Genomic DNA, 23565 nt, shown 5'->3' on the forward strand with positions numbered 1-23565 from the left:
GTCAGGGCCAGAATTTCAGCAGATTCTGTCTCTGTTCCATCTTTGCTTTTGTACAATAAAATTCTGCCACCCCAGGAAAGCAGTCATCATTAAAAAAAAAAAATAAAAATCTTTGCTTGCATAATCTTTTCTTCATCATGATGCTGTCTCAGAGAGGAGCTTAAAGGGAACATATTCCTACCCTGATCCTCCAGTCTGTATTTTGTCTGCCTGGTGCTATAAAATAAGAGTATAAGGCTATGGGGAGAGCAGTTCACTGCTTGGAGAACCTAAAATACTCTGGTTTGGCTCCAGTAAATGTGAAAACTGAAGACAAGCTTGCACCAAAGCAATGAAGAAAAGCTCTCTGCAAATTTAGAGTGAGTCAAGCATAGATGTGCAACCTTAAAGTTGATAGCGTAGCTCCAAATGTCAGCGGTTAAGAGCATTTAGACTTTTCCATGTATGCTCTTTCTTCTGGTTCTTGTCAATATGCTCTTCACACATGTCTATAATAAGTGATTTCCCTCCTCCAACTTCTTTCCAATCTATTCTTTGTCTCCTATTTCCATCTATTTTCCCTATTTCGTTCTACTTTACACTCTTCACCTCTTTAACCTTTTCTTCATCAGTCACATCCCTCCTTGTGTCTCTGCTCCACAGAGGCACTCTCTGACCTTATTATACGTGGTCTCTCTGCCATCCTTCTTCCACTGCTATAGGAAGCAGTCTCCAGCAAGAATTTTAATGAGAAACACTCTGGGCAAAGTATTTCGTTCAGAATTTTCCTCTAAAAAGAATGTAAAACCGAAGATTTTATACTAAGGTTCATATCAGAACAGTAGTGTGTCACTGGGTTTTTCAGCTGGATAAAAGCAAAATTATGAACTTCAAGGAAAGTTCTGATTTTCCTATCTGGTTGTCTTTTCTCCATTCATAGGAACACTATGAACTGTTTAAATAAAGCCAAACATTGTAATGTATTTGATAATTTTCACACATTTTAGTAGTTTTCAAATGCTGTTTAACTTACTTTTTGCTAAATTTAATTGTCAATAATACTCACAAGCTTACCTATACATCTGTTTAAACAGATTTCAGTTTTCATAATAAAGTCAATTACTGTAGTTTTCGTCATGAAGGTGAGAAAACACTCCTTATCTATTGATCTGAAATAGAGAAGAAAATAGAAGAAGAACAATAGATGCACTTTCAGTGTGTATTTTTCATCTCTCTTGCTGATAAAGAAAGTGCTCCTTTTATGATAAATCAGCATTAAAGTGGGATGAATGGACTCAGATTTTAAAACAAAGCCAGCATGAGAGGTTCTAAAAATAAAAACTCCTCTGTTATAGTGGAGCTTTACCTCTTCTAGATTACAGGGTCTATGGAGACTCCCATTAAGTGCTGAGATTTCACTTCAAATGCATGTCATACTCAGAGTATTTCTGATTGTATGAACTATGGCACAGCTTATTACAGATAAAGAATAAAAATGAAATTGCTCTGCTGCCCTGCCCAGCAGGGAAAATGCCAACTTAGAAATCATCAGCTTTGGATGCTTTTGTCAGCCATGTGGCTTTCTGCCTATCCTCGCCCCACCTGTCCCCGCGTACCTTTGTGCTTTCTCAGCCACCTTCCCCTGCAGCTGCAGGGAGTAGAAAGGTGTGGACCCCTTGGGGGCTCACTTCAGATGTCACTGAACTGAGTTCCACGGTGGAGGAGCTCCCCTGGTTCTCTTCTTCTCCTTTTTTGTAACCTGATGGATTTCTGGGTTCCAGCAACATCCCTGACACAGTTTACTTCTCTAATACAGATGTCACCACAGGGCTGCTGAAGTTGGCGTGGTGCAAATATAACATTTATGTTAGCAAGAGAAATATATCAGCTGAATTCATGCAGCAAATATATATATCCTTTTGCTAATGAATACACAGAACAAAGCTGTTTCTGGAGGAACACTGTGCTTCCTTAGTGAAGGTCTCAGCTGAATTCATTCAGGAAGATTTTTGCTAATTATTCTGATAACTTCTCTTAGGTTTCATCAGTTTTTGTACCATGGATGTGCCTGAAAAATTACTCCCATCATTACACCAGCCCAGCCCTTGTGCATCATTTGTCCTCTCCCCGCTGGCAACTTGACTCTTCCAGCTCTGCTTCATGCCAGCACTCTCCCACCAGAGCTGCCAGTGTCCCATTTAATCTGTGATAAATACAAACTGCTCCCAACCCTGCTTGCCTAGGGGATATCAGCTCTATCTGCCACATTTAAAAATGATCATCCCTGTTGTTTAGAAAAACAACAACTCAAAATACCACCCTTGACTTTTCTCATTACTTACGGACTGAAATTTCCCCATCTGTCTTTCCTCAGCTGTGTTCTTGAGAAAGAAATCCTGTCTCCTGTTTTCTTTCTCCCCAGTGAGCAAATCCTCATCCACTGTGACAGCTCATCTTGGAATGACTGCTTATTCTAGGTAGCTCCTTGCTCCTACCTGGAGATCTTTTCATTTCTTCCCCTCAGTGCACCTAATGGCTTTTCATGTTTTTTTTTAAAAAACAGCCCTTTGTCTCACTTTTCCACCTAAGCATCCTCCCTCAAACAATACTTTTTCATTTCACCTCATTCACATATTTAATTTTTGTCCTATCTCCTCTGTGAGAGACTTTAGCTCTTCATCACTCTGTATTAAGTGATTCATTTACTGAGATTTAACAGCAAATTTAATTTCTCCAACCGTGTCAGCCTCTGTCTGCCCCTCTTGATTCTGTTAGTCTCCAACAACTATAAACTGTAAATTTTTGTTCTATTTTCAGCCTCTGAGCAGGAAAAGCTTTTGATTCTGAACCCTTTACCTTAAAACTCTGTTCACAAGGCCTGGGAACTCAGAGCCTTTGACTCTGAATTAGTCTTTTGACCCCTCGGGTTTTCTTTTCATTAAATTTATTTATTGCTGTCACCCACATATAACTACTGTGTTCTTCTACTTTGATCCAAATTCCACTAAAAATCCTAATTTCACGTGTTCATTACTTCCTGGCATTAAAAAAAAAAAGAGAGGAAAAAAAAAAGAGAGGAAAAAAAAAAAAAAAAAAAAAAAGAAAAGAAAAAAATTGGTCTCTTCTTCCATGATCTTTTAGAATCCCAGTCCTACTCTGTTTGAAGGGCTGGGGGAGGGCACACAGTGGGGCTGGAGGGGACAGGGCAGGAGCACTTTCACTGTCACCTTGTGTGACTGTCCTGTGCTGCCCTGGGCTGTGAACTGCTCCCACAAACTCCATGAAGTGTTCATCTTGGAATTCACCAAATTCACTAAAGACTGAGCTTCCAGGCACACAGACTTCATCTCAGTGATGGGGGCTGCGTGTCCCTTCTCCCTCAGTCTCCTGGCTCACGCTGGCAATATGCAGAGGAGGAAGGAGGTCTGTGATCCTTCCTGTACTGGTGCAGGGAAGAGGAAATCCAAAGCAAAACCAAAAGGCAAAGAGAAGCAAGACTGCATCAGCCAGGAAGTCTAATTCACCACACGCATGAAAAAGATAGCAGACTGTTTTTTTAAAATTCAGGTTGCAGTTGATCATCCTGCTAGGCTGCAGCCCCAGGAGCATGGGCAGCAGGCTGAAGCTGGGGATTCTCCACCTTCACTCTCCTGTCATGGGACCCCACCTGCAGCGATGTGTCCAGCCCTGGAGCCCCCAGCACTGGAGAGATATGGACCTGTTGGCAGAAGCCCAAAGGAGGCCACAAAGGTGCTCAGAGGGCTGGAGTACTTCCTTTCTGGAGTCAGGCTGGGAGAGCTGGGGGTGTTCACCTGGAGAAGAGAAGGATCCAGGGATGCCTGATACCTTAGAGGCCCTTCCAGTGCCTGAAGGGGCTCAAAGAGAGCTGGAGAAGGATTTTTGGAAAGGGCCTGTAGTGACAGCACATGGGTGGAATGGTCTCGCAAAAACAGAGTGCAGGGTAAGCTTAGATATTAGGAAGGGCACCTCACTTACATTTTATGGCTGAGCAATGGACTCTTGAGACTCATACTGATGACCAGAAAAATAATGCTTTCTTTCCCTGTTCTCCTGGGGTTTAATCCTTTCACTGGCAATGCTGACAAGTACGCAGTCATCTGTGACAGTGTTCACAGGGGCTCTTGGATGAGGGAAGAGACGAGGATCTGACTCCATGTTTCAGAAGGCTTGATTTATTATTTGATGATATATATTACATTAAAACTATACTAAAAGAATAGAAGAAAAGGTTTCATCAGAAGGCTGGCTAAGAATAGAATAAGAAAGGGATGATAACTAAGGTTTGTGGCTGGACTCTCTGTCTGAGCCAGCTGGGCTGTGATTGGCCATTAATTACAAATATTTAACATGGGCTAATCAATGATCCGCCTGTTGCATTCCACAGCAGCAGATAACCATTGTTTATATTTTGTTCCTGAGGCCTCTCAGCTTCTCAGGAGGAAAAATCCTAAGGAAAGGATTTTACATAAAAGATGTCTGCAACATCATCAAATACTGCATGCCATTGCATGCAGCTCCACATGGCCCTGGGGCCTTTGTTCCCAAACTGGAAGGGGACCTGAAGCCTCCCCAGACCATCCCAGATCTGCACAGAGCCACAGCAGCTGCTCTGCTGGCTGAGGAGACCCTTGCCAGGCTTCAGGTATTGCAGCAGTTGCCTCTGTGCTCCCTGTCAGGAAACACAATTATCTTGGTGAAGAAGTGGAGAGGAAGACTCACGCTGCATTTCTCAAGCACAGGCACAGAGATTCACCCAAGTAGAAAGGAATGGCAAGATGCATTTAACCTCATTAGTTTCAGTAGGGCTGACTTTGTGCAATCCATCAGTGTACAAATACATTAGGGGAACTAAACTATTTCCACATCTCATTTACATAATGGATGGGATGTGAAATGAGTCCTATGGAGGAGAAGTGCCCTGGAGGCACTAAAGTTTATCACAATATGTAAGAGTTCTTTTAGATCATTGCATTAAATTTCCACTAACAAGATAACAAATTAATTGTCTGCATTACTGTACTAACCCAAAGTGGATAAAGTGTATGATTTCAGCAGAGGAAGGCAGCTGTTTAAGACAGCTTGGTGGTTATAGAAGGAGGCAGAAGAGATTAGTGTGTCTCCCAGCATTTGTATGCCATGATGCCAGCCCTCCTCCTGCCTCTTTAAGAAATCCAGCTCTTCTCTAATCTGATGTAGGACTTGAGCTTTATTAGTGAAGTGAGGGAGAATGAGTAAATCAACTGTATCAGACAAGCCTCAGGACATCTGGAAATTGATCATTCTGCAGAAATAAGCACTCTGTGTTTATTAGCTGGGAGTTCATCACTATCACTTCTTTTTATTCAATTCCTAAGAGATTTCAAAGCTATCATCATAGTATTAGCTCTTCTGACTGTGCTACTGGAGATAAAGATCAGAAGATCTATCTAATGATGGCTTTCTCAGTCTCCCTCTTTCTTTCTCTAAAGCTATTCTGATTAAAAAAAAAAGTAGGAAAATAGCAAGAATGAAATAAAGCAGACTTCATCTCTTAAATTTTTGCCTGTTGGCAATGGGAGTAATTTTTTTGCATTATTATTCCACAGGCACTCGGTTTTATTCAGGGGGACACATTCTGCAAAATAGAAAATCCTTCTTAGAAAAGGTGGAATTTGAAGTTTTTAATGTGGTGGTGGAAAAAGGAGGAAGATAAAAGGACTTAAAGTCATAAAGCAGTGCTTTACATTGAAAGTACAGTTATTTTAAATGATAATACACGTCAAATAGAACCCAGGGAAATTACTTCCATAAGTTAGAAAGGTAATAATATTACTTTAAGAAGAATAATTACTTTCCTTAGCTACATTTATCACATAGTAATTCAGTTCTCCCTTCTGGAATATGATGCAATGCCAAACTTTTGACTGATTTATTTAAAACCAGCCTTGAGAAAAGATTCACCAAGATATGAGGTTTCTCCTGGTTCTTTATTCCAAACTGAGGAGTTATCAAAATGCAAATGCTCTGACTAACTACATGTTTAGACATGCATTCCTGTACAGCTGCATTGCGTAGCTTCATTGTGTAAAGACACTGGGAGGAAAAAAAAGAACCATCTGTAAGAGTTTTCCAATAACAATGGTCAGACACATAAACAATTTAAGTATAGCCATGGATTTCCAGAAATCTGTGGGGAGTACAAACCCAATCCAATGAACTCTCTAAAGAAAAATCTTCCCTAGCGGAAGCTTCGCTCAGATCAATTTTTATCAGCTGATTTTTTCCATTTTCCAATGGCAAATTAACATTCATTATCTCTTTTGGACTGGCACTTTGAGTTCCAGCCTGGGTGCATGTTGTGCTAGATTCTGTACACAGATTAAAGAAGAAAAGGTGCACGTTGTCCAAGAATCTTTCTGTGCAATAGACAATGAGAGAAAACAGATGAATGCAATGAACAGGGTGATCATGATTTAACAGTAAAGCAAGGCAAGTAAATTAATCCATTTGTACAGAGCCCAGCACAATGCAGCTGGACCACATTACTTGAAAAGTTAGCACCCAATAACAATAACAATAATTACCAGGTCTTTAAAATTAATGTATTAATTTCAGTTAGAGCTCATAAGTTGCTTAGCCAGTGAATGAAAAATGCTATAAATCTTTAAGGAAAGGCCAATTTCAAGTCAGCATTGTCTTCCCTCCTACACAAGCTTTCTGCCAGTTGGCCCTGAACTAGAATCGTGCTTCTCCTGAATCACCTTTTTACTTATGATTATGGTGATTATTTCTTTATAATCATAGCATCATTGTTTCAGGCTCCTGACAAAATCCTTCATGTCCACCTCTGCTTTTGAAGCTGTCCTTTCCCTGTGCCCTTTCTCATTACATACATAATGATTGATTTCCTTCCTGCTTTGCTGCCCATTGTTTCCTTGCATGTGCGTGTGGTGTTGCCTGTGCTCTCAATAGGACTCAGGGGAGTTAAGGTATGGGTCTTTCATGGGATGGAGAGGGTTCTAATTTGGAGGAAATGCACAAAGATTAACAGATAGGTGATAAATAATGTCTGAATCAGGCCATGAGTTTACATCATAGAGTCATAGAATTATTTGGATTGGAAGGGTCCTTAAATACCATCTTGTATCAACCCCCCTGCAATGGTCAGAGGCACCTTCCACTGTCCCAGGCTGCTCCAAGCCCCATCCAGCCTGGCCTTGGGCACTGCCAGGGATCCAGGGGCAGCCACAGCTGCTCTGGGCACCCTGGGCCAGGGCCTGCCCATCCTCACAGGCAAGTATTTCTTTGTAAGAAATAAAACTTCCGTTTTGGAATTTAAATCAGTTCCCCTCTGTCCTATCACTATGTGGGTGCGCAAAAGAGTCACTCTTCAGATTTTTTTTTTAAGCTCCTTTCAAGTACTGGAAGGGGTTATATGGTCTCCCCACAGCCTTCTTCAGTCTGAAAAACTCTCATTTCTTCTCAGCCTGTCTCCATGGCAAAAGTGCTCCAGCCCCCACAGAATCTTCTCTCTTTCTGAGGCAGTGCCAAAGGATAAAATATACTGATTCAACAAATGAGCATGTGAATTTTAAACTCTTACATCCCTCTGATGGTGTTGGAAATTACTTATTTTCACCTGATTCTTAGATGGGTTGTACTAGGGCCTTGTCCTACCCAAGGCCTTCTGAACAGAGCACTCCAACTGAGAGGAAAAAGTGCAATGAGAGGTGATGATACCACACCAGCAGGTCTGCCCACTGAAGGACAGACATTGCACTACTGCAGCATGCATCAAAACCTTGTCAGCAAATTGCTGCACCTCTGTGTGTTCCCAACAATACCTCTGTTTGCATTTTGATATCCGGGAAAGAAAACTGATGGCTCTCCTTTATTGACTGCTCCAGATCCATAAATTACCCTTCTCCCTCAATATAGAGGAGATTTTCAGTGAGGTGAGGGATACAGGCTGAAGAAACCAAGCCTCTAAAACAAGAGACAGATGTCTGATTCACCAATGATGAGCTGCAATTGGGCCATGTAGACTTTGAAGTAATTCATTGCATTTGTATCTCTTCTGTAGGGGGAGGACTTTCCTCAATGATTTGTATGACCTTGCTAAACCCAGCTAGGTGGTAATTGAGCAGCAACTACTTCTTCAAAAGAAACAGAATAAAAATATTGAAAATATTGACTCACCCCAAAGGCAGTGAGCAGCACTTTGGTCTTTGACCTTTAAGCATCCTAGGGTAGTCAATAACCTGGCTGTTAGATGTTGTGCCTGCCACTGATTTTGATTTGGGAGTAGTTTAACCTTGAACCAAGATCTAAGTAACCACGGCAACAGGAAGTTGGCCTCTCCATCCAAGGAGTGGGGATCCATAAATCAAGGTCCCTAATGCAAACACTGTGTGCAGGTAGAGATTTGAGAGGATAAGTGGTTTGTGGGGGATTACCTTTGAAAAAAATGAGTGATTGTCCCTCGATATGTTGAAACACAGCTTCACAGACTTTTTTCTTTTTTTATCAATAGAGGTCAACAGGTTACAGCTGCATGTTTTCATACGGCTCTTTATATATGCCCTTCAGTTTAATTAGAACCAGATGTTGAATTTATGAGGTTGTTAGCATTATTATGTACCATATGCACGTGCATATATGTGTGTGTGTATTGATACATGCACCCACATGTGCACATTTCTTGTGCACCAACTACACTCATGAATAAATATTGTTAAGGCACAAACCCAAGCACTGTGTAGTGGTGAGACCTCAGGTGTGCATACACAGAGCTCCAGAGGGTAATTGCCTAGTCAAATATCTCACTTATTCTATGGGACACTGCTTTATTCAATGTATAGAGCTCACCTAATGAACAGCTATTTGGGAGCTGGATTTTCCTCTTGCTATTCAGTGCATGACATCATGTCTCATTTATTCCACATTTCTAAGCCTCGGTATGAATAGATGAATGTTTCATGAATGTTGATAATTTTATTTTCACAGGACTGCTCTTGAGATGAGGGGTATATTATTGTTCTCATTTGCACTAGAGAAGCCGAGCAGAGAGAGATTGAAGTTTAATGGATACAATTTGAGATGCTTAATACTAGATTTGAGGCTCTGGAAAGATGTGTGGTCTAATAGGCAGAGACTGCTCTGTTTGTCTCTACCAAGCTTTGACCTGTAACACTGTCTCACTTGTGACTGTTTCTGCCCTTTCTTGCCTCCCTTAAATCCAGTAGCTGATATCAGGTCACATTTTCATGTTTTCATCAGGATTCCTCTCCCAAACTGGCCCATTTGTATCCTGTCTTTCAGACTCCTCTCACTGTAGCCATTCTGTGCCTGAATGTGATAGGGATCTCTTCCATAGCTTCTGAGAGAACCCACAGATCTGCTGATATTTCTCATTTTATGTTTCCAGAAACCTAAGTTCATAGGGACTCCAAATAGCAAATATAAGGAATTTTTGGTTGGTGTGTGGAGAAGCTGAGCACAGTAAAGAGACAAAAAAGGGAAAAGGGTCTGGAGCAGCAGGAGCAGCTGAGAGAGCTGGGGGAGCTCAGCCTGGAGTAACAGAGGCTCAGGGGGGACCTTCTCACTCTCTAAACTCCCTGACAGGAGGTTGCAGCCAGGTGGGGACCAGACTCTACTCCCAGGGAGCAAGGGACAGAACAAGAGGAAAGCTGTGCCAGGGGAGGTTTAAATTGTATATTAACAAAACTTTCTTCACAGAAAGGGTTGTCCAGTTCTGACACAGGCTCTCAGGAGCAGTGCTGGAGCTCCCATCCCCTGGAGGGATTGAAAAGCCAGGTGGATGTGGGAACGTGGGTCAGTGGTGGCCTTGGCAGTGGTGGGGGAGCAGTGGGACTTGCTGATCTTAGGGAGCTTTCCCAGGCTGTGTCAGAGCACCTGTGGAAAGTCTTTGAGGAACCAGCAGGTGCTATCCAGGTGCAGCCAGGGGTGGCAGAGGGGGGTCAGTGCTGCAGAGGGTAAGAGCCCCCACCTGCTGACCTGACCTGCTGGGCCAGGAGGTTTGCTGCTGGCCTGGATCAGGAATGTTGTGGAGACATGAAAAACCAGATCAGGGTGGCAAATCAAACTCAGCAAAGATGTCAGGAGATTCTCATGATTGACCAAGAAACTCCTGAGTAACGTCAGGTACAAAAAGGAATCCAAAGAGATGTGGAAGCTGGTGACCCAGAGAATGAGATCTGCAATGTTCAGGCATGCAGGGATGGGCTTAGGAAGGCAAAGCCCACCTGGAGCTGAATCTAGGGCAGAAGATCAGCAAGAAATGTTTTGACAGTTACACAAAGCAGACAAAAATGGCCTATGGAAAATATGGGCCCCTTGCTGAATAAAACAGGGACCCCGGCTGAAAAAGATCAGCAGGAGACTGATTGTCCTCTTTGCCTTGATCTCTGCTGGTAGGACTGGCCTTTGAGAATCCCAGACCTGTAATGCTGCTGTGGAAAGAAAACCTGCTCTTGGAGGAAGATCTGATTAGGGAACAGTTAAATGAACTAGACATGCATAAATCCATGGGATTTGGCAGGATGTACCCAAAGGTGCTGAGGGATCTGGCTGGCATCACTGTGAGACTACTCTAGGCTGTTTTTGAAAGGTTGTGGTGATCAGGATAGGGTTCTGAGGACTAGAAGAGAGGAAATATCAGTCCAATGAGGTCAAGAAGGAAAAGCAAGGAAGCAGCAAGGCTGTTCAGTCTCATCTCAATCTCTAGAATTTGATGGAGTAAATAATTGTGAAGAGCATTTCCAAATATATGAAGGAGGAAAAGGTGACCAGGAGTAGTTATCACAGATCTGTGAAGTGGAAATCATGCCTCACCAATCTGATGTTTTTCATCTTGACTTTAGCAAGAGTTCTGCCACTGAATTCTATCATCTTCTTACAGACAAAATGATGAAACACAGGCAGAATAAATGTACTCTGACTGTGATGGACTGAAAACTGGCTGGACTCAGAGGGCTGTGATGGGTAGCACAAAATCCACTTAGAGACCGGACAGTAGAGGTCCCCATGATATGGGGACTAAAAACTTCTGACATGTCAATTAATGAGCAGGGTGGCAGGGTAGAGAACACCCTCCACAAATCTGGAGAATTTCAGAACTCAGAAATGTGTTCTGAGCAGTGGCTGATATGCCAGAGGAATATGGACACATGGGAGAGAGTCCAGTCAGAGGCCACAGAGATTATGAAGAATCTGGGATATTATCTCTCTTATGAGGAAAGACTCAGAGGGATGGGATGTTCTGCCTGGAGAAGAGAAGGCTCAGGGGGATTTTTCCATTTATGCAAATATTTGATGGGAAAGATTAGAGAGGATGGAGCCAGATTATTCTCAATGCTGCCCAGTGACAGGACAAGAGTAAATGGGCACAAGCTGAAACATTAACACAAGTTGTTCCTGAACAGTGTAGATTTATTGAGGGGATGAACAGCTTGTAGAGAGGTTGTGGATTCTCCCTCTTTGGAGATATTCTCATTTGGCCAGATGTGGTCCAGGGCAGCCTTCTCTGGATGACCCTGTTTGAGCAGGGTGATGTGGGCAAGGTGGTCTCAAGAGAAGCTTTTCAACCTCAGCTGCTCTGAGGTTTTTTGAATCATTGTATAATGTAGTTGCCAAAATCTGATGCATTTTATCTGAGGCTCATGTGCAGGTTGAGATCTGAAAAAAGAAGTAATTTATGAAGGATTTTCTCTGATAAATGAATATCTGCCCTAATCACGTTGAAGCCCATCATCACAGAGACTGGGAGAGGTTCTCAAATTTCCATGCCAGGATTTTAAATTTCACATATTTACAAGCAAACAAAATGGTTAAAAATTATACAAGGGTTTGAGAAATATTGTTAGTGGAGGAATTTGCCAGCCATAAGCGTATAACTTTTATTTTTCTGGAATATTTAACTTCTTTGGCATTATTTTACCACTCATTTATTCTGCATTGTAAACTGTAGGTAGAAAGACATATGACAAACAACTCTTTCTTTCTTTAACTCACTTCCCTTTGATGAACTGCAAGGCAAATTTAATTAGGAAGGGAATTCCTGAAAAATAAATGTAACATGCTCCGGATGGGAACTGCATATTGAGGTTGTTCCTGATGCCTGCTCCTTACTCAGATGAAACACCCACTAAGTCAGGTGTTTATAGCAGAGAAGTATGTAACTATGTGTGGAGAATGAACTACACAGGAAATGATACATAGGCATTCCCAGTAAATAGAGTTATGAAGGATATCTGTCTTTATACATGTATCAGAGTGTATGTGGTTTTTTTAGAAGAAAAAGTACTAATACGCTAATGTACTAAAAGTACAATGTTTTGTAGGTTTACCATTTTTTATAGAGACCAGTGATGGTACATCTTTCAGCAAAATTATCAAAAATTCATAACAATTATGATCTTTGCTAGTATCAAGACTGTATTACAGAAAGATACAAAAGGAAATATGGAAATATATCAATGTAGCAAGGACAGCAACTGACTTCTCTTTTTTTCAGATATATCCCCAGACATATTACAATACTAATACTCATCCAAATTTTGTTTCCCCAGGAATTGCAGGTCCCCACTTAAAAGCAGACCAGACTTCACTTCATGGTAAAATGGAAAGTTCTGCCTGTAATGTGATGACCAGAAGGAAACCAGCAGCTGTTGACAGTGTTGCAATGCCAAGTCCAGTGTTATCTCTCCTACCTTCATCATCAGCAACATCTGAAGCAGGTAATGCTGTTTTCACTCCAGCCCCTCTGTCTCTTCCCCATCTTCTTCCTCCTGGAGCCAAACAATGTGTTCACCCAATTCTCTTCCTGATTGGAGAAGTAGCTGCAAATGTGAATGTCTAATGTGATAATCAGGCTGTAACATCTCCAATGCTTTCTTACCGTGATTGTAGATCTTGGCACATCAAATCTATTTTATTCACACACCACCACTTGTGCAAGTAGCACCAGCCTGTAGGGTCTAGCAGGACGCTCCAAACCAAGACTCCTGGGTTCCTTCCTCAGCCCCATCCTTCATTTCTTTTAAATGCTTCCATCCCTGTAGCATGAACAAACCGAATACACAGTGAATAGCTGAGGAGCAGATGAGATTTCTTACTGCATACTTCAATGATTTTAGCATAATATTCTGTCTTGCAAATGCAAAATTGTCTGGGGCAATGAGCAGTGATTTAAAATACCAGAATAAATAAGTCAGAATAGCATGCTTTTCTATCAACTTATATTTTATGCTTCTATTTTGAATCAGATCAGAAAGGTGATATCTTTATACTGCTGGAAATTGAGCCAAGTCATTCAGGCATCATCATGCCTTTTCTTGGGCATGGATAGAGAGGTTAATCTTCCATTTTGTATTAATTTCCATTGAGTGGGGAATCCACAGTTCATTACCCTACATGCAGCCATTAAGAGTTTCACAGTCTTGTCAAACTTTTGATGCCACATTCACAAGAAACATATTTGTATCATTGACTTACAGAATTATTGCATATTTAATCATTCAGCTGAAAGTGCTTTTTCAATGCACTTATTTTTATTTCCCTCTCACTTCTTGAATAAATTGTTAAAGCAAGGGTTTCGTGCTGCAAATTAGCCTCTGTAAAGATAAATTTTTAAATTTAAAAAAATCAGGATTGTCTGTTTAGTCTTTAGTACTTTCCTATATATAAACAAAGGACAGATTTTTAAAGTGGCAGAGAAGGAAAGCACACAAATATTTTATGATCCGTTTCAAGATGAAAGTGTATGCTTGACTGCATAGTTCATTCTTTCCATTTTCAGAAGTCGAATTAAATTGTTGGTTTATCTGTAGCCCAGATGTTGAAATAATTTAGCTGAAGACCGAAAGAAACTGTGTTAATGAGAAAACAGGACAATGCTATGGGTTTCCTGTAATTAATAGGAAGCTCTTTGAAAATTCCTCCATTCAATGCAAGCCAAGAAATTGACCCCAGCTTTGAGCAGCCTCCTCTGTGCCATGTTCATGCAAGTGGCCTCAGGCACCTCTGAAGGGATGGAGAGTAACAGGCAGCAAGAAGGATTTTAGAGCTTCAACATAACAGAGCCATCCAGAATAAACTTATGGGGCCAATGAAGAGCATCCAAAGGATCTGATCTACCTGGGTTCACCTCCTTGTTCACCATCACTGCTGGAGTGGGTCTTTCATCCTCTTCTAGCTCCCCTTGGAAATATATATTTCTAATAGGAGTGGCTCTCTTTTCTTCAGAAGCTGTTTCTGGCATCATTTCATTCCTGTATAAAAGCTTGTGCTACATCATGCGTTTCTAGTTTCCCTTCATTTTGGGCTGGATTTTGCCTTTGTGGAGGCAGACCAGAAAAAATTCCAAAAAACTATGACCAGCACAGACCAGCCTGGGTCCAGGGTTGGGCAGGGTCTGTCTGGATAAAATGGAAAAGATTAATGCATAGCTTTGGCTTTCAGCAGAGCAGTATGTCACATGGTAATATAGGAAAATATTTTATATCAAAGATTGCTCACCAAGAGCTTCCAGATGAGTTGATAACACCTAATGGCTCTCACTTCAATACTAGTTTACCTTGGCAGATCTCCCTGATATTTTATCATAGGCACACCTCATCAAAGCTTCCCCCTGCAGGCCCATCAGACTATTTCTGCATAGTCTTCCTACACCAAACATAGAATCAGATGTCCCTGACATTCACTAATCAAAAAAATGTTGGATTTCCTAATATCTCATTTTAAAAGCCTGACCTGAAAGCACAGATATTTACCCAGTACATGCATTCTGACTACTGGCAGACTGTGTAACAGCTCAAATGATTTCTAGAGCCTGCAAGTTCAGAGGCTTGCTAGGAAGAAAGAAAAAGAATTATAAGTAGCTTCTAACAAGCTCCCTGAGAAAGCCATAAACACCCCAAAACATTTGCAAAGGAAAAATTAGTGCAATAAGCCAGCACAGAACAGCACATAGGGTTTTTTTTCCTAAATGTGAAAATGTGTTTCAGCACAAAAACAAATAGACTTGTGAGTTTGCAAAGTTTTATAAGGGCAAAAAAAGTATCTAAACATGAAGGAATACACTGAAAGTGGTGTTCAGCCATCCATTTACATGCAGGAGCAGAAGCCTACCCACAGTTGCCTCCATATCAGTTAATTTTGGGGAATTGGGCAGTTTGGCAGAAGGCCAACCTTTCCTCCATTGGGGCAGTGTCTATTCAGAATCAGGCTCCACTCAGGACTCTCAGCCTGAGTGATTCCTCCAGTGCCTAAGAGGGTTTCAGGATGGACAGGAGCTCTGTGTTCTTACCCAGCATCAGGACATCAAAACAATGTGCAAGGTCATCTTGAACTGCACAGAGTTCCCATTTTAGGGTTTAGAAGCTGAGGTCATCCTCTGTACAGACCAGGTCTCCACTGACTACGTTCAGGTGGTAACACCAATCTGCAGAAACAGCTGGCTACAGATAAATCTCAGTAAAGACATAACATCTTTTCAGGGACTTGGCTAATGCTTTATTTCAACTTTTTTTCCCCAGTTCCTTGGCTTACTTTCTTTCCAATGAAAATTGAGAGTAAAGCCAAATCTACTGGTATCATCGTGATACCTTGCAAGCTTTCCTGTATTTCTGATAAATTTTCCGTTGTCAATCACCAACTGAAAAAAATTTCAGCTTTACTTTCAGAAAAAAAAAAGCACCGCAAATATTCAAATTTAAAAAAAATATATAGGATTTGAAAATGTGCCCTGACAATAGAAATAAAAGACAAAAGGTGGACAGTGAACTTGAGGAGTGTGCCAAATGTTTGGTTTTTTAGATCTTCTGACCTGAAGCTACTCTCAGGATATGGGTGGGACTCAAAGGATTTGAATGCTTAAGGCTGAAGTTATTGGGGCTACTTATGTCAATCACCAGTGAGAACAGATGAGAGTAATCATTTTCTGTGACAGGGACTTAACCTTTTTTGATCAAATTTCTGGGAAATAGCTCGCTGCCACTTGCCTTCAGGGATCTTGAATCCACAGTTTTTTAGGGGTGACCTACTTGGGAGGAATTTTGTGCAACTAATTAGCTTCTCCTGAGCAACTTGGATATTTCATTTCCTTTCTCTTTTCCTTTGGTACCAAAATGACTGCATTCCTCTTTTCTTTTGTCCTTTGTGAACCACAAACTGCAAATGGGTTTTATTTTTCTTTTTGGTGTGGGGAGTGGGTTACATATGGAAAATGTATTTTGTTTTGTAATTAATGAAAACCAGACTTTGGGAAGTTGGCCATCCCAGGTCTTTATTTATAAGAGAGCATATGTCTGTGTTTTGTTTATGACTCACTCCTACTTCTTACATTGTAACTTGGGTTTGTTTATGCAAGCTCTTCGCTGAATCCAAGCAACATGGTGGTATAAGAGCCAATAATTTATGTTCTTCAAGAGGGGAGGCCAGTGAATGAGGTTTATATGCTGAATCTGTCACAGCCCATAGAGAGCAAGAGGAGATTCTACAACTTGACAGTTCCTGGTTATCTGCAGAAAATGCTACAATAGCAACTTATTTAAACTACTGCTGGAAGATTAGCCTGTTAGCCATGAAGGCAGAGATAACCCCCAAATGAACCTTTCTCAAAATCTTGCCTGCTTGGGAAACTTCAAGGATTTCAAACCCAAATGACTGCTTGACAGTCAGGTGTAAATTAAGTTTGCAAGTGGATGTGGGCTGAGGTTAATTTAGTAGGATGTTTTATTCTTTACCAAAAAGGAAATTCTGAGTCCCATCATTTCTTTCCCAGCAGCACAGAACGAATATGTCAGGAGTGAAAGGGAGCACCAGTTATTGCAATAGCAGAATTAATACATTCTGCTTCCCTCACAAAGGGGTAGTTACTTCTAATCTGTGTGCAAATCCTGAACTCTGAACAGATGCCATGTTCAGGAAAGGACAATGAGACAATTTAGGCAAAACAAGCAAGCTCTCGTGTCCTAAGCAAAGGACAAGGAGCCAAGAAATTCTGGGTACTCTTCCCAGCTCTGACAATGACTCACAACGTGACCTTGGCAAGAAACTTAACTACTTTGGACTTCGTTCAGATCTAAAGTAAGTGATCTGAACCAGGAGTAAGCTTACTTTGGGGGCCATTAAAGTCAATTATATGACTGAGTAGTTTCAGCTAGTATCTGAAGAGATGATAGTACAGAAACCCAGGCAGGGGAAATGAATTTGCCACAGCTGAAGTGACCCACACATCTTGTCTCTGCCCACTAGTTTCAGCGACAAACACTTTTCATACTAACTGGCATTCATGACAAGAATTAAAGGCTGAATTGAAGGCATCAGGATTATATCTTTGGGGTACAGAAGGTTTAATAGTTAAGTTGGACCAATATGACAGCTATGCTAAGCTTCCTTCTCTCCTATTAAAGGTTGAAAAATGAGAATGAAGCAAACTCATGCTAAAACATTGCTGTAGCAAAAGCTTTGTTGCTTTAGAAGAGGGAACAGGCGCAGAGAAATCTCTGAAGACTATTTATATGAAAATTGTATTTTCACCTACTCTTCATGATGCTAGTAGGGATAAAAGAAGAGTTTCCAATCACTGTTGTTTGACCCACCCCTGTTTCTCTCCTTGTCTCCCAACAGCCAGCTCACCGTTGAAGAAAAGGTTCAAGCGCCGTGAAATCGAAGCAATCCAGTGCGAGGTGCGCAAGATGTGCAACTACACCAAGATCCTGTCCACAAAGAAGAACCTGGACCATGTGAACAAGATCCTGAAAGCCAAGCGGCTGCAGAGACAATCAAAGACAGGCAATAACTTCGTGAAGAAGAGGAGGGGGCGTCCTCGGAAGCAACCCCTTTCCTTTGACGAAGACTCCAGAGACCAAATGCCCGTTCTGGAAAAATGTGTTGACCTTCCGAGCAAAAGAGGTCAGAGACCAACACTCAACCCATTAATATTGGAGCAAGCAGCCACTCAAGATACAATCATGGCCACCATCGAGGCTGTCATACACATGGCTCGAGAGACGCCACCGCTGCCGCCTCCTCTGCCTCCTCCACCCCCTCCACTCCCTCTCCCTCTACCCCGGGCGCCCCGGGTCGGGAAAAGGAAAAACAAGTCCCCGCAGGAGGAAGAGGAGGACGTGAAAGTGAAGCGGCACCGGAAAGGCAGAGGGAGCGAAAGCGAAGGCCTTCCCTAAGGCCAGTGCACCTCATCAGATGCTGGGTGCCCACAGTGGAGCACGCCAGGACTGGGGGACAGGAGGTGCACAGTCGGCCTCACCCCTTTGGCAGCACCAGACTGACCTGTCCCTTCAGCAGCTAGAACTCATTGCAGAGAGCTGTGCCAGCTGGGGCGCGCATCTTTCCTCTTCATCGCTTTGACCCAAGCCCCCCCCCAAAGGAAAGAGGGGGGAAAGGCGGGGGAAAAGTGGGGGATACAGGGGAGGAGGATGTGTGTCAAAGTTGGAAAAAGCATGAACTCTGCCGAGTTTCCAAAACTAATCTGAATCTCAGCATTGCTGTTCTCATACCGTACCCAGAGGCTGGAAGTCATCCTCGCAGATAGCTGAACGTTGTCACTAAGGTGCATGCTCGACTCTGATTCTGTTTGGTGGGCCAGGTGAAACTAAGAGTAACTTTACCATAGTATAAATCATTGTAAAAAAGGAAAAAAAAAAAAAAAAAAAAAGAAACAAAGAAACAAAGAAAGAAACAAAGAAAGAAACAAAGAAAGAAACAAAGAAGAAAAAACCCAACAAAAAATAATGTAATTTTCTCAACTGTGATATTGGTTATAACCGATTTGATTTTTTTTTTTCCAGTTTTATATACCTACCAGGCTTTGGGACAGCATAAGCCAAAATGCCTGGCTCCTGCTAGAACTATATATTTCTTTCTCATTTACTTGCCTAGTTACAACTAGCTGCAATATAGGCAATAGAAAATTAGAGCCTTACACGCGTGCACACTCATTCCGAGTGCTATCCCAAGAAACGATGGAATATCACAGCATTTACAATAAGGTATACACGGATATTCGGTTACAATAGCACGTTTATATGAAGCAACTTGGCAATGGCATGTGAAAAAGGGGTCATCCATCAGCCAAGTTGTTTTGATGCTCGGTACATATAAGTAGAGAACAGCAAGACACTTCTGGGGAATAGTTATAGTAAACATGGAAAAAAATCACCAAAAAAATAATATAAAAAAGATAAAAGAAAAAAAATAGGACAGAAAAAAAAAATAGAATTAAAACCAGAACCCAAATCTACCAAGTTTTTGCCATCTTCAATTCCCAGTGAAATTAATGGGAAAACCAGAATATTAATAATTTGCTTTGGGTAGCAATGCCTTGATATTATCTTTTAAAGAAAATAGATAAAGTAGATTGTTTTAAAAAACTATAGAACAAACCCTATGGATAATAGATCCTTTCTTGGCAATTATTTCTGAAAAAAAAAATGAAAAGGAATAAGTGTTCTTATCTGAAAATAGAAATAAAAATGTTCAAAGGGTATCACCACTGCAATTGTATTAGTGCCACTTTGGACATGTTCTCCAAGTTGTGGTTGCCTTAATAAACTAAAAAATAATTTTTTTTTTGTACATAATGTAATTATAAAGCTCTCAGTCTGCATGGATGCAAACTGTATGTGACAAATCGTCTCTTTAAATGGTCAGTTCAAATTGTACATTTCTCATTCGAGTTGTCCGTTAGCCATTGATTAAACTTGGGTAAAATACCCAAGCTCCATATCCACAGCCCAATTAAAATGTTTTGCTAAAACAAAGACTGAACAAAAAGCTGTTCCATTGCAGTGTCAATGCTTTTAAAAAAGAAAGTAAATTGTTGAAATTTGAAATAGGTACTTTCAACTTTATTTCCTTTCTTTTTAAATCCTGCACTCAACACCTAGCATGGCAAGATGGATATTAAAATGGGAACAGGGAGGGAAGATTCCACCAAGGGAGGAGGGATTGGAATTACTTAATGGTTGACAAGCCAAATTCTATTCCCTTTTTCGAGAAATCTTGAATTGGTTTATTGCCAAGGAAGCTTCATATAGCACGACACTAAAAAGAAAAAAATAAAAAAGAAGAAGAACCACAAGAAAACCCCACCAAAAAAACAAAACAACAAACTTAAGAAAAAGTCCCCACAAAAAATATTGTGTTTCTATTCTGTTATTTATTTACAAAAATCATATCAAGACTATGGTGTTAGAGGAACACTGTAAACATACAACTCGTTGTTTTTTAGAGACTGATTTTTCTTCTGTGATAGCACCTTAGCTTATTAAAACTGAACGCATATGGGGATAGGATTGCGTCGGGGAGCTGGAAGAGGGGATGTATTATTTTTTATTTTTTTAAGACTGGAACAAATTTTGAGGTCCTAACTCCTTAAAGCTGATAAGAGGGATCGCAGAATTTTGTTTCCAATTTGTTTTGCATCATTCATCATACCTATTTTTGCTTTTTGTTTTCCAATTAATGCAGCTTAGAAATAAATTGGCTGGTTGCTCGTTCTGTTAAAAACAATTTTGCTTTTCAGCTCTCTTGAACTAGCACAGTGTTATTGACTGAAGTTGTAGACCTGCAGAAAAAAAACCCTAAACCTCATTGAACTCCTCTCTTCTTCCTTAAAAAACATTGGATTGAGGTTTAGTTAATTTATAAATCTTTTATTCCCAATCTCCTTTGGGCTTGAAAGTAGGTGACAGTCACTTAAAATGACAGAAAAAAAATCGTAAGTTTGGTATTCCAAGTAGCTGAAATTAAGCCAAACAACTTATCCTTAGTTTTATCTCCAGTGATGTCCTTCCTAGCATTGAAGGACATTTCAGTGTGTAGTGAGTGAAAAGAAGGTCTGGATGGCAACAAATTCTGCCATCCAATGCCCATCGTGGCTTCAAGAGGGTCAGAGTGCCGTAAAGGGCTGGATTTGGGCTGGACCTTTCTGGACACATTGAGATAAAACTTCCCCAGGGAAGGATAATTGAGTGGCTGCTGCCTCTCCATGCTCCTGAGATTTGGGAAAAGAATGCTCTTATCCTTCCAAAAAGTGCTATCCAAAAGGCTGCTAGAGGCACAGTGTTTAAGGAGAGCATCCACATGGAGGGAACAACCCCACAGACCCTTCGTTGAGCAAAACCATGAAGAGGTCCTATTTGTCCTAGAGAAACTAAGCTCAGGACTTGGTAGCTAAAAGCTCTCAGCATGGGATGGGCTCTATCCAGAAGATCAAGGTTTCTGTTTTCATGGCAAGAAGGTGCTGGTGGAGCGTGGTGCTGTGGTTCAGCTTTGGCTGTTTGTCCACACAACACCCTCATGCAGCTGGTCCTGGGCTGACAGGGAGAGTAGCTTGTTAGTGTCATAAACAGCAGACTGAAAATACTGTTAGATGGCACTCAGAATTTGTGTTCTGCATGTTGCATAGTCTATAAAGATGATAAGCAAGTTGCTGACAGAATAATATTTTAAGGCGATGTACTACATGCAGATCATAAAGGATTTAGTTTTAGGGCTTAAGGCTAAAATCCCACTCCTGCCGTTTATTACCCAACAATATTCCAGTAATGAGCTTTTTGATTTTTTTTTCCCTTACCACAAGGAAGATTTACTGAGGAACTCTCTAGATTCTCTCCACACATTTCCAAATACTGTATAATACTGGGGTGAAAGCCCTTTTGCTTACTAAGACCAAAAAAACCTTTCAAACACCTCCACTGTGTCACAGATTAGCACATATCTGAGCATGCTTCAATAAAAACACAAAACAGTATCACGTGGCTGTGAGCCATATGAAATAAGGCCACGGGTTTGCATCCACTCTGTGGGTCTTTTATTCCTCAATCCAGTGTAAAACCAGAAATGGGGATAAATATTCAGGGAGAGAGGAAAAAAAAAAAAAAAAAAAAAATAAAATAAAATAAAAAAAAAAAAACCATTACCACTTGTGTCTCCAAGACCTTCATGCTGCCAGTTTCTTGAGCCCTTCAATATTAAATTTTCTGTGAAGCACCTCGCATGTTTTTGGATAACTGCAAAAAAAATGGAAAAAATAAATTTAAAAGAGGTGAAAATAGTCATCAGCTACCCAGGTATCCTACAGCATGGCCCATTTGGCAGAAATGTTGTGGTACATAGAATATTCTAATTGTGACTATTTGGGTAGCATCTGGTGCAACGGGGTGCCAGTTCATCACGAGGACTTCTGAGCACTACAGTAATGCACCAAATAAACAGAAATCACTGTTTCAAACACAAGGATTTCCCTAACTCTTGTTTTCACAGGCCCTGATTCAGGACTACACATAAGAACATCTAATGAGCGTCCTGAAGAGTTTGAAGAACAACTAAAATAATAAAGGGAAAAGGGAAAAAAAAAAAAAAAAAATTTTAAAAATGGAAAAAAGAATCCAAGAAACAAAACCAGTATGGTTTTCTGAATTGAAAACTGGCCCTTGTAATGCCTCTTCTTTCCATATCATCCAAAAACTGGGGTGCAGCAGTTCTGAGATAATTAGAAGCACATTTCAACAAAGAACACATATTGGAGATCTCCTTAAGATGCCTGCCTAGTTTGCATAAAACACTACATAGAAAAAAAAGAAAAAGAAAAAAATATAAAAACATGAAAAGAGCTGCCAATTGGACAACATGGGGAAGCAGTTCAATCCCATGTTGGTTTGTTTTACTTTTCTTTTTCTTTATTTTTTAAGCTATTTCTTAAATAATAAATGCACATGAAGTGTTAAATATGTATATACTGTATTTCAAAAAATTAAAAAATCAAACAAATGGGGCACAAGATTGTTCTATAAGTCGTGCTGGCTAATTTTTAGTTTGTATTCATAAGTGGTTTTTAAAAGCCTTTTTTAAAGTGTAATTTGCATGTTCTACTTTGATTGTATGTAAACATATTTTAGAGCAAAAAAATGTATTTGTATTTTATTGAATATAGAGGCAAGAAAAAAACTTGTACATTGTTTGAAATGTTCTTTTTGTAACAGTTTTTATTCATGAAGCATTTTTGTACATTTAAAAATGGATATGGACTTGATGTTCTTTGAGGCTTAGATACATCTGGCATGCTTTAATGTCATGCTCCTTCATGATCTTAGATGTTGGTTTTTAAACATTTTTTTCTAAAACAAAGCTCAGTCTTTTCGCTACCAAATCAGGTTAGCACAGTATAGAGCACTTAACTAAAAAAAAAAAAGAAAAAAAAAAGTTAATCCTATTCATATGTTATTCATTGTGTGAAATTAAAGGAATTCAATTCAGTCTAACATGAGTTGTGAATTCTTTTGTCTTATTTTCCATCTGTTTCCCATCACTAGGGAGTTTAATAGCTTTTGGGATACTAATACCATGCATTCACAAGCCCTCTTTATGGTAATGGATAAAAACATGCTTTGGTTCTGTTCTTTTTAATTTTCTTTCTTTCCTTCTTTCTTTCTTTCTTTCTTTCTTTCCTTCTTTTCTTTTTTTTTAATTTTTCCCAGAATATCCTTAAAAGTTAAAAATGGACTGCGCCATGGGCCCCACGGGCAGAAGGGGGCTTTA

General features: G+C 40.4%; 1 protein-coding gene across 2 annotated transcripts in view; it reads left to right on the forward strand.

The window, feature by feature from the left end:
• SETBP1 (SET binding protein 1) overlaps positions 1-23283 on the forward strand; it is a 269682-nt gene extending 246399 nt beyond the window's left edge. For both annotated transcript variants that reach the window (XM_030968979.1, XM_030968980.1), the window contains 2 exons: positions 12570-12737; positions 17632-23283. In XM_030968979.1, coding sequence (XP_030824839.1) covers positions 12570-12737; positions 17632-18188 — 725 coding nt within the window. In that variant the 3' untranslated portion in view covers positions 18189-23283. The remainder of the gene's footprint in view (positions 1-12569; positions 12738-17631) is intronic.
• Positions 23284-23565: the final 282 nt, after the last annotated feature.

The sequence above is a fragment of the Camarhynchus parvulus genome, chromosome Z (genome assembly GCF_901933205.1).
Source record: "Camarhynchus parvulus chromosome Z, STF_HiC, whole genome shotgun sequence".
Taxonomy (NCBI): domain Eukaryota; kingdom Metazoa; phylum Chordata; class Aves; order Passeriformes; family Thraupidae; genus Camarhynchus; species Camarhynchus parvulus.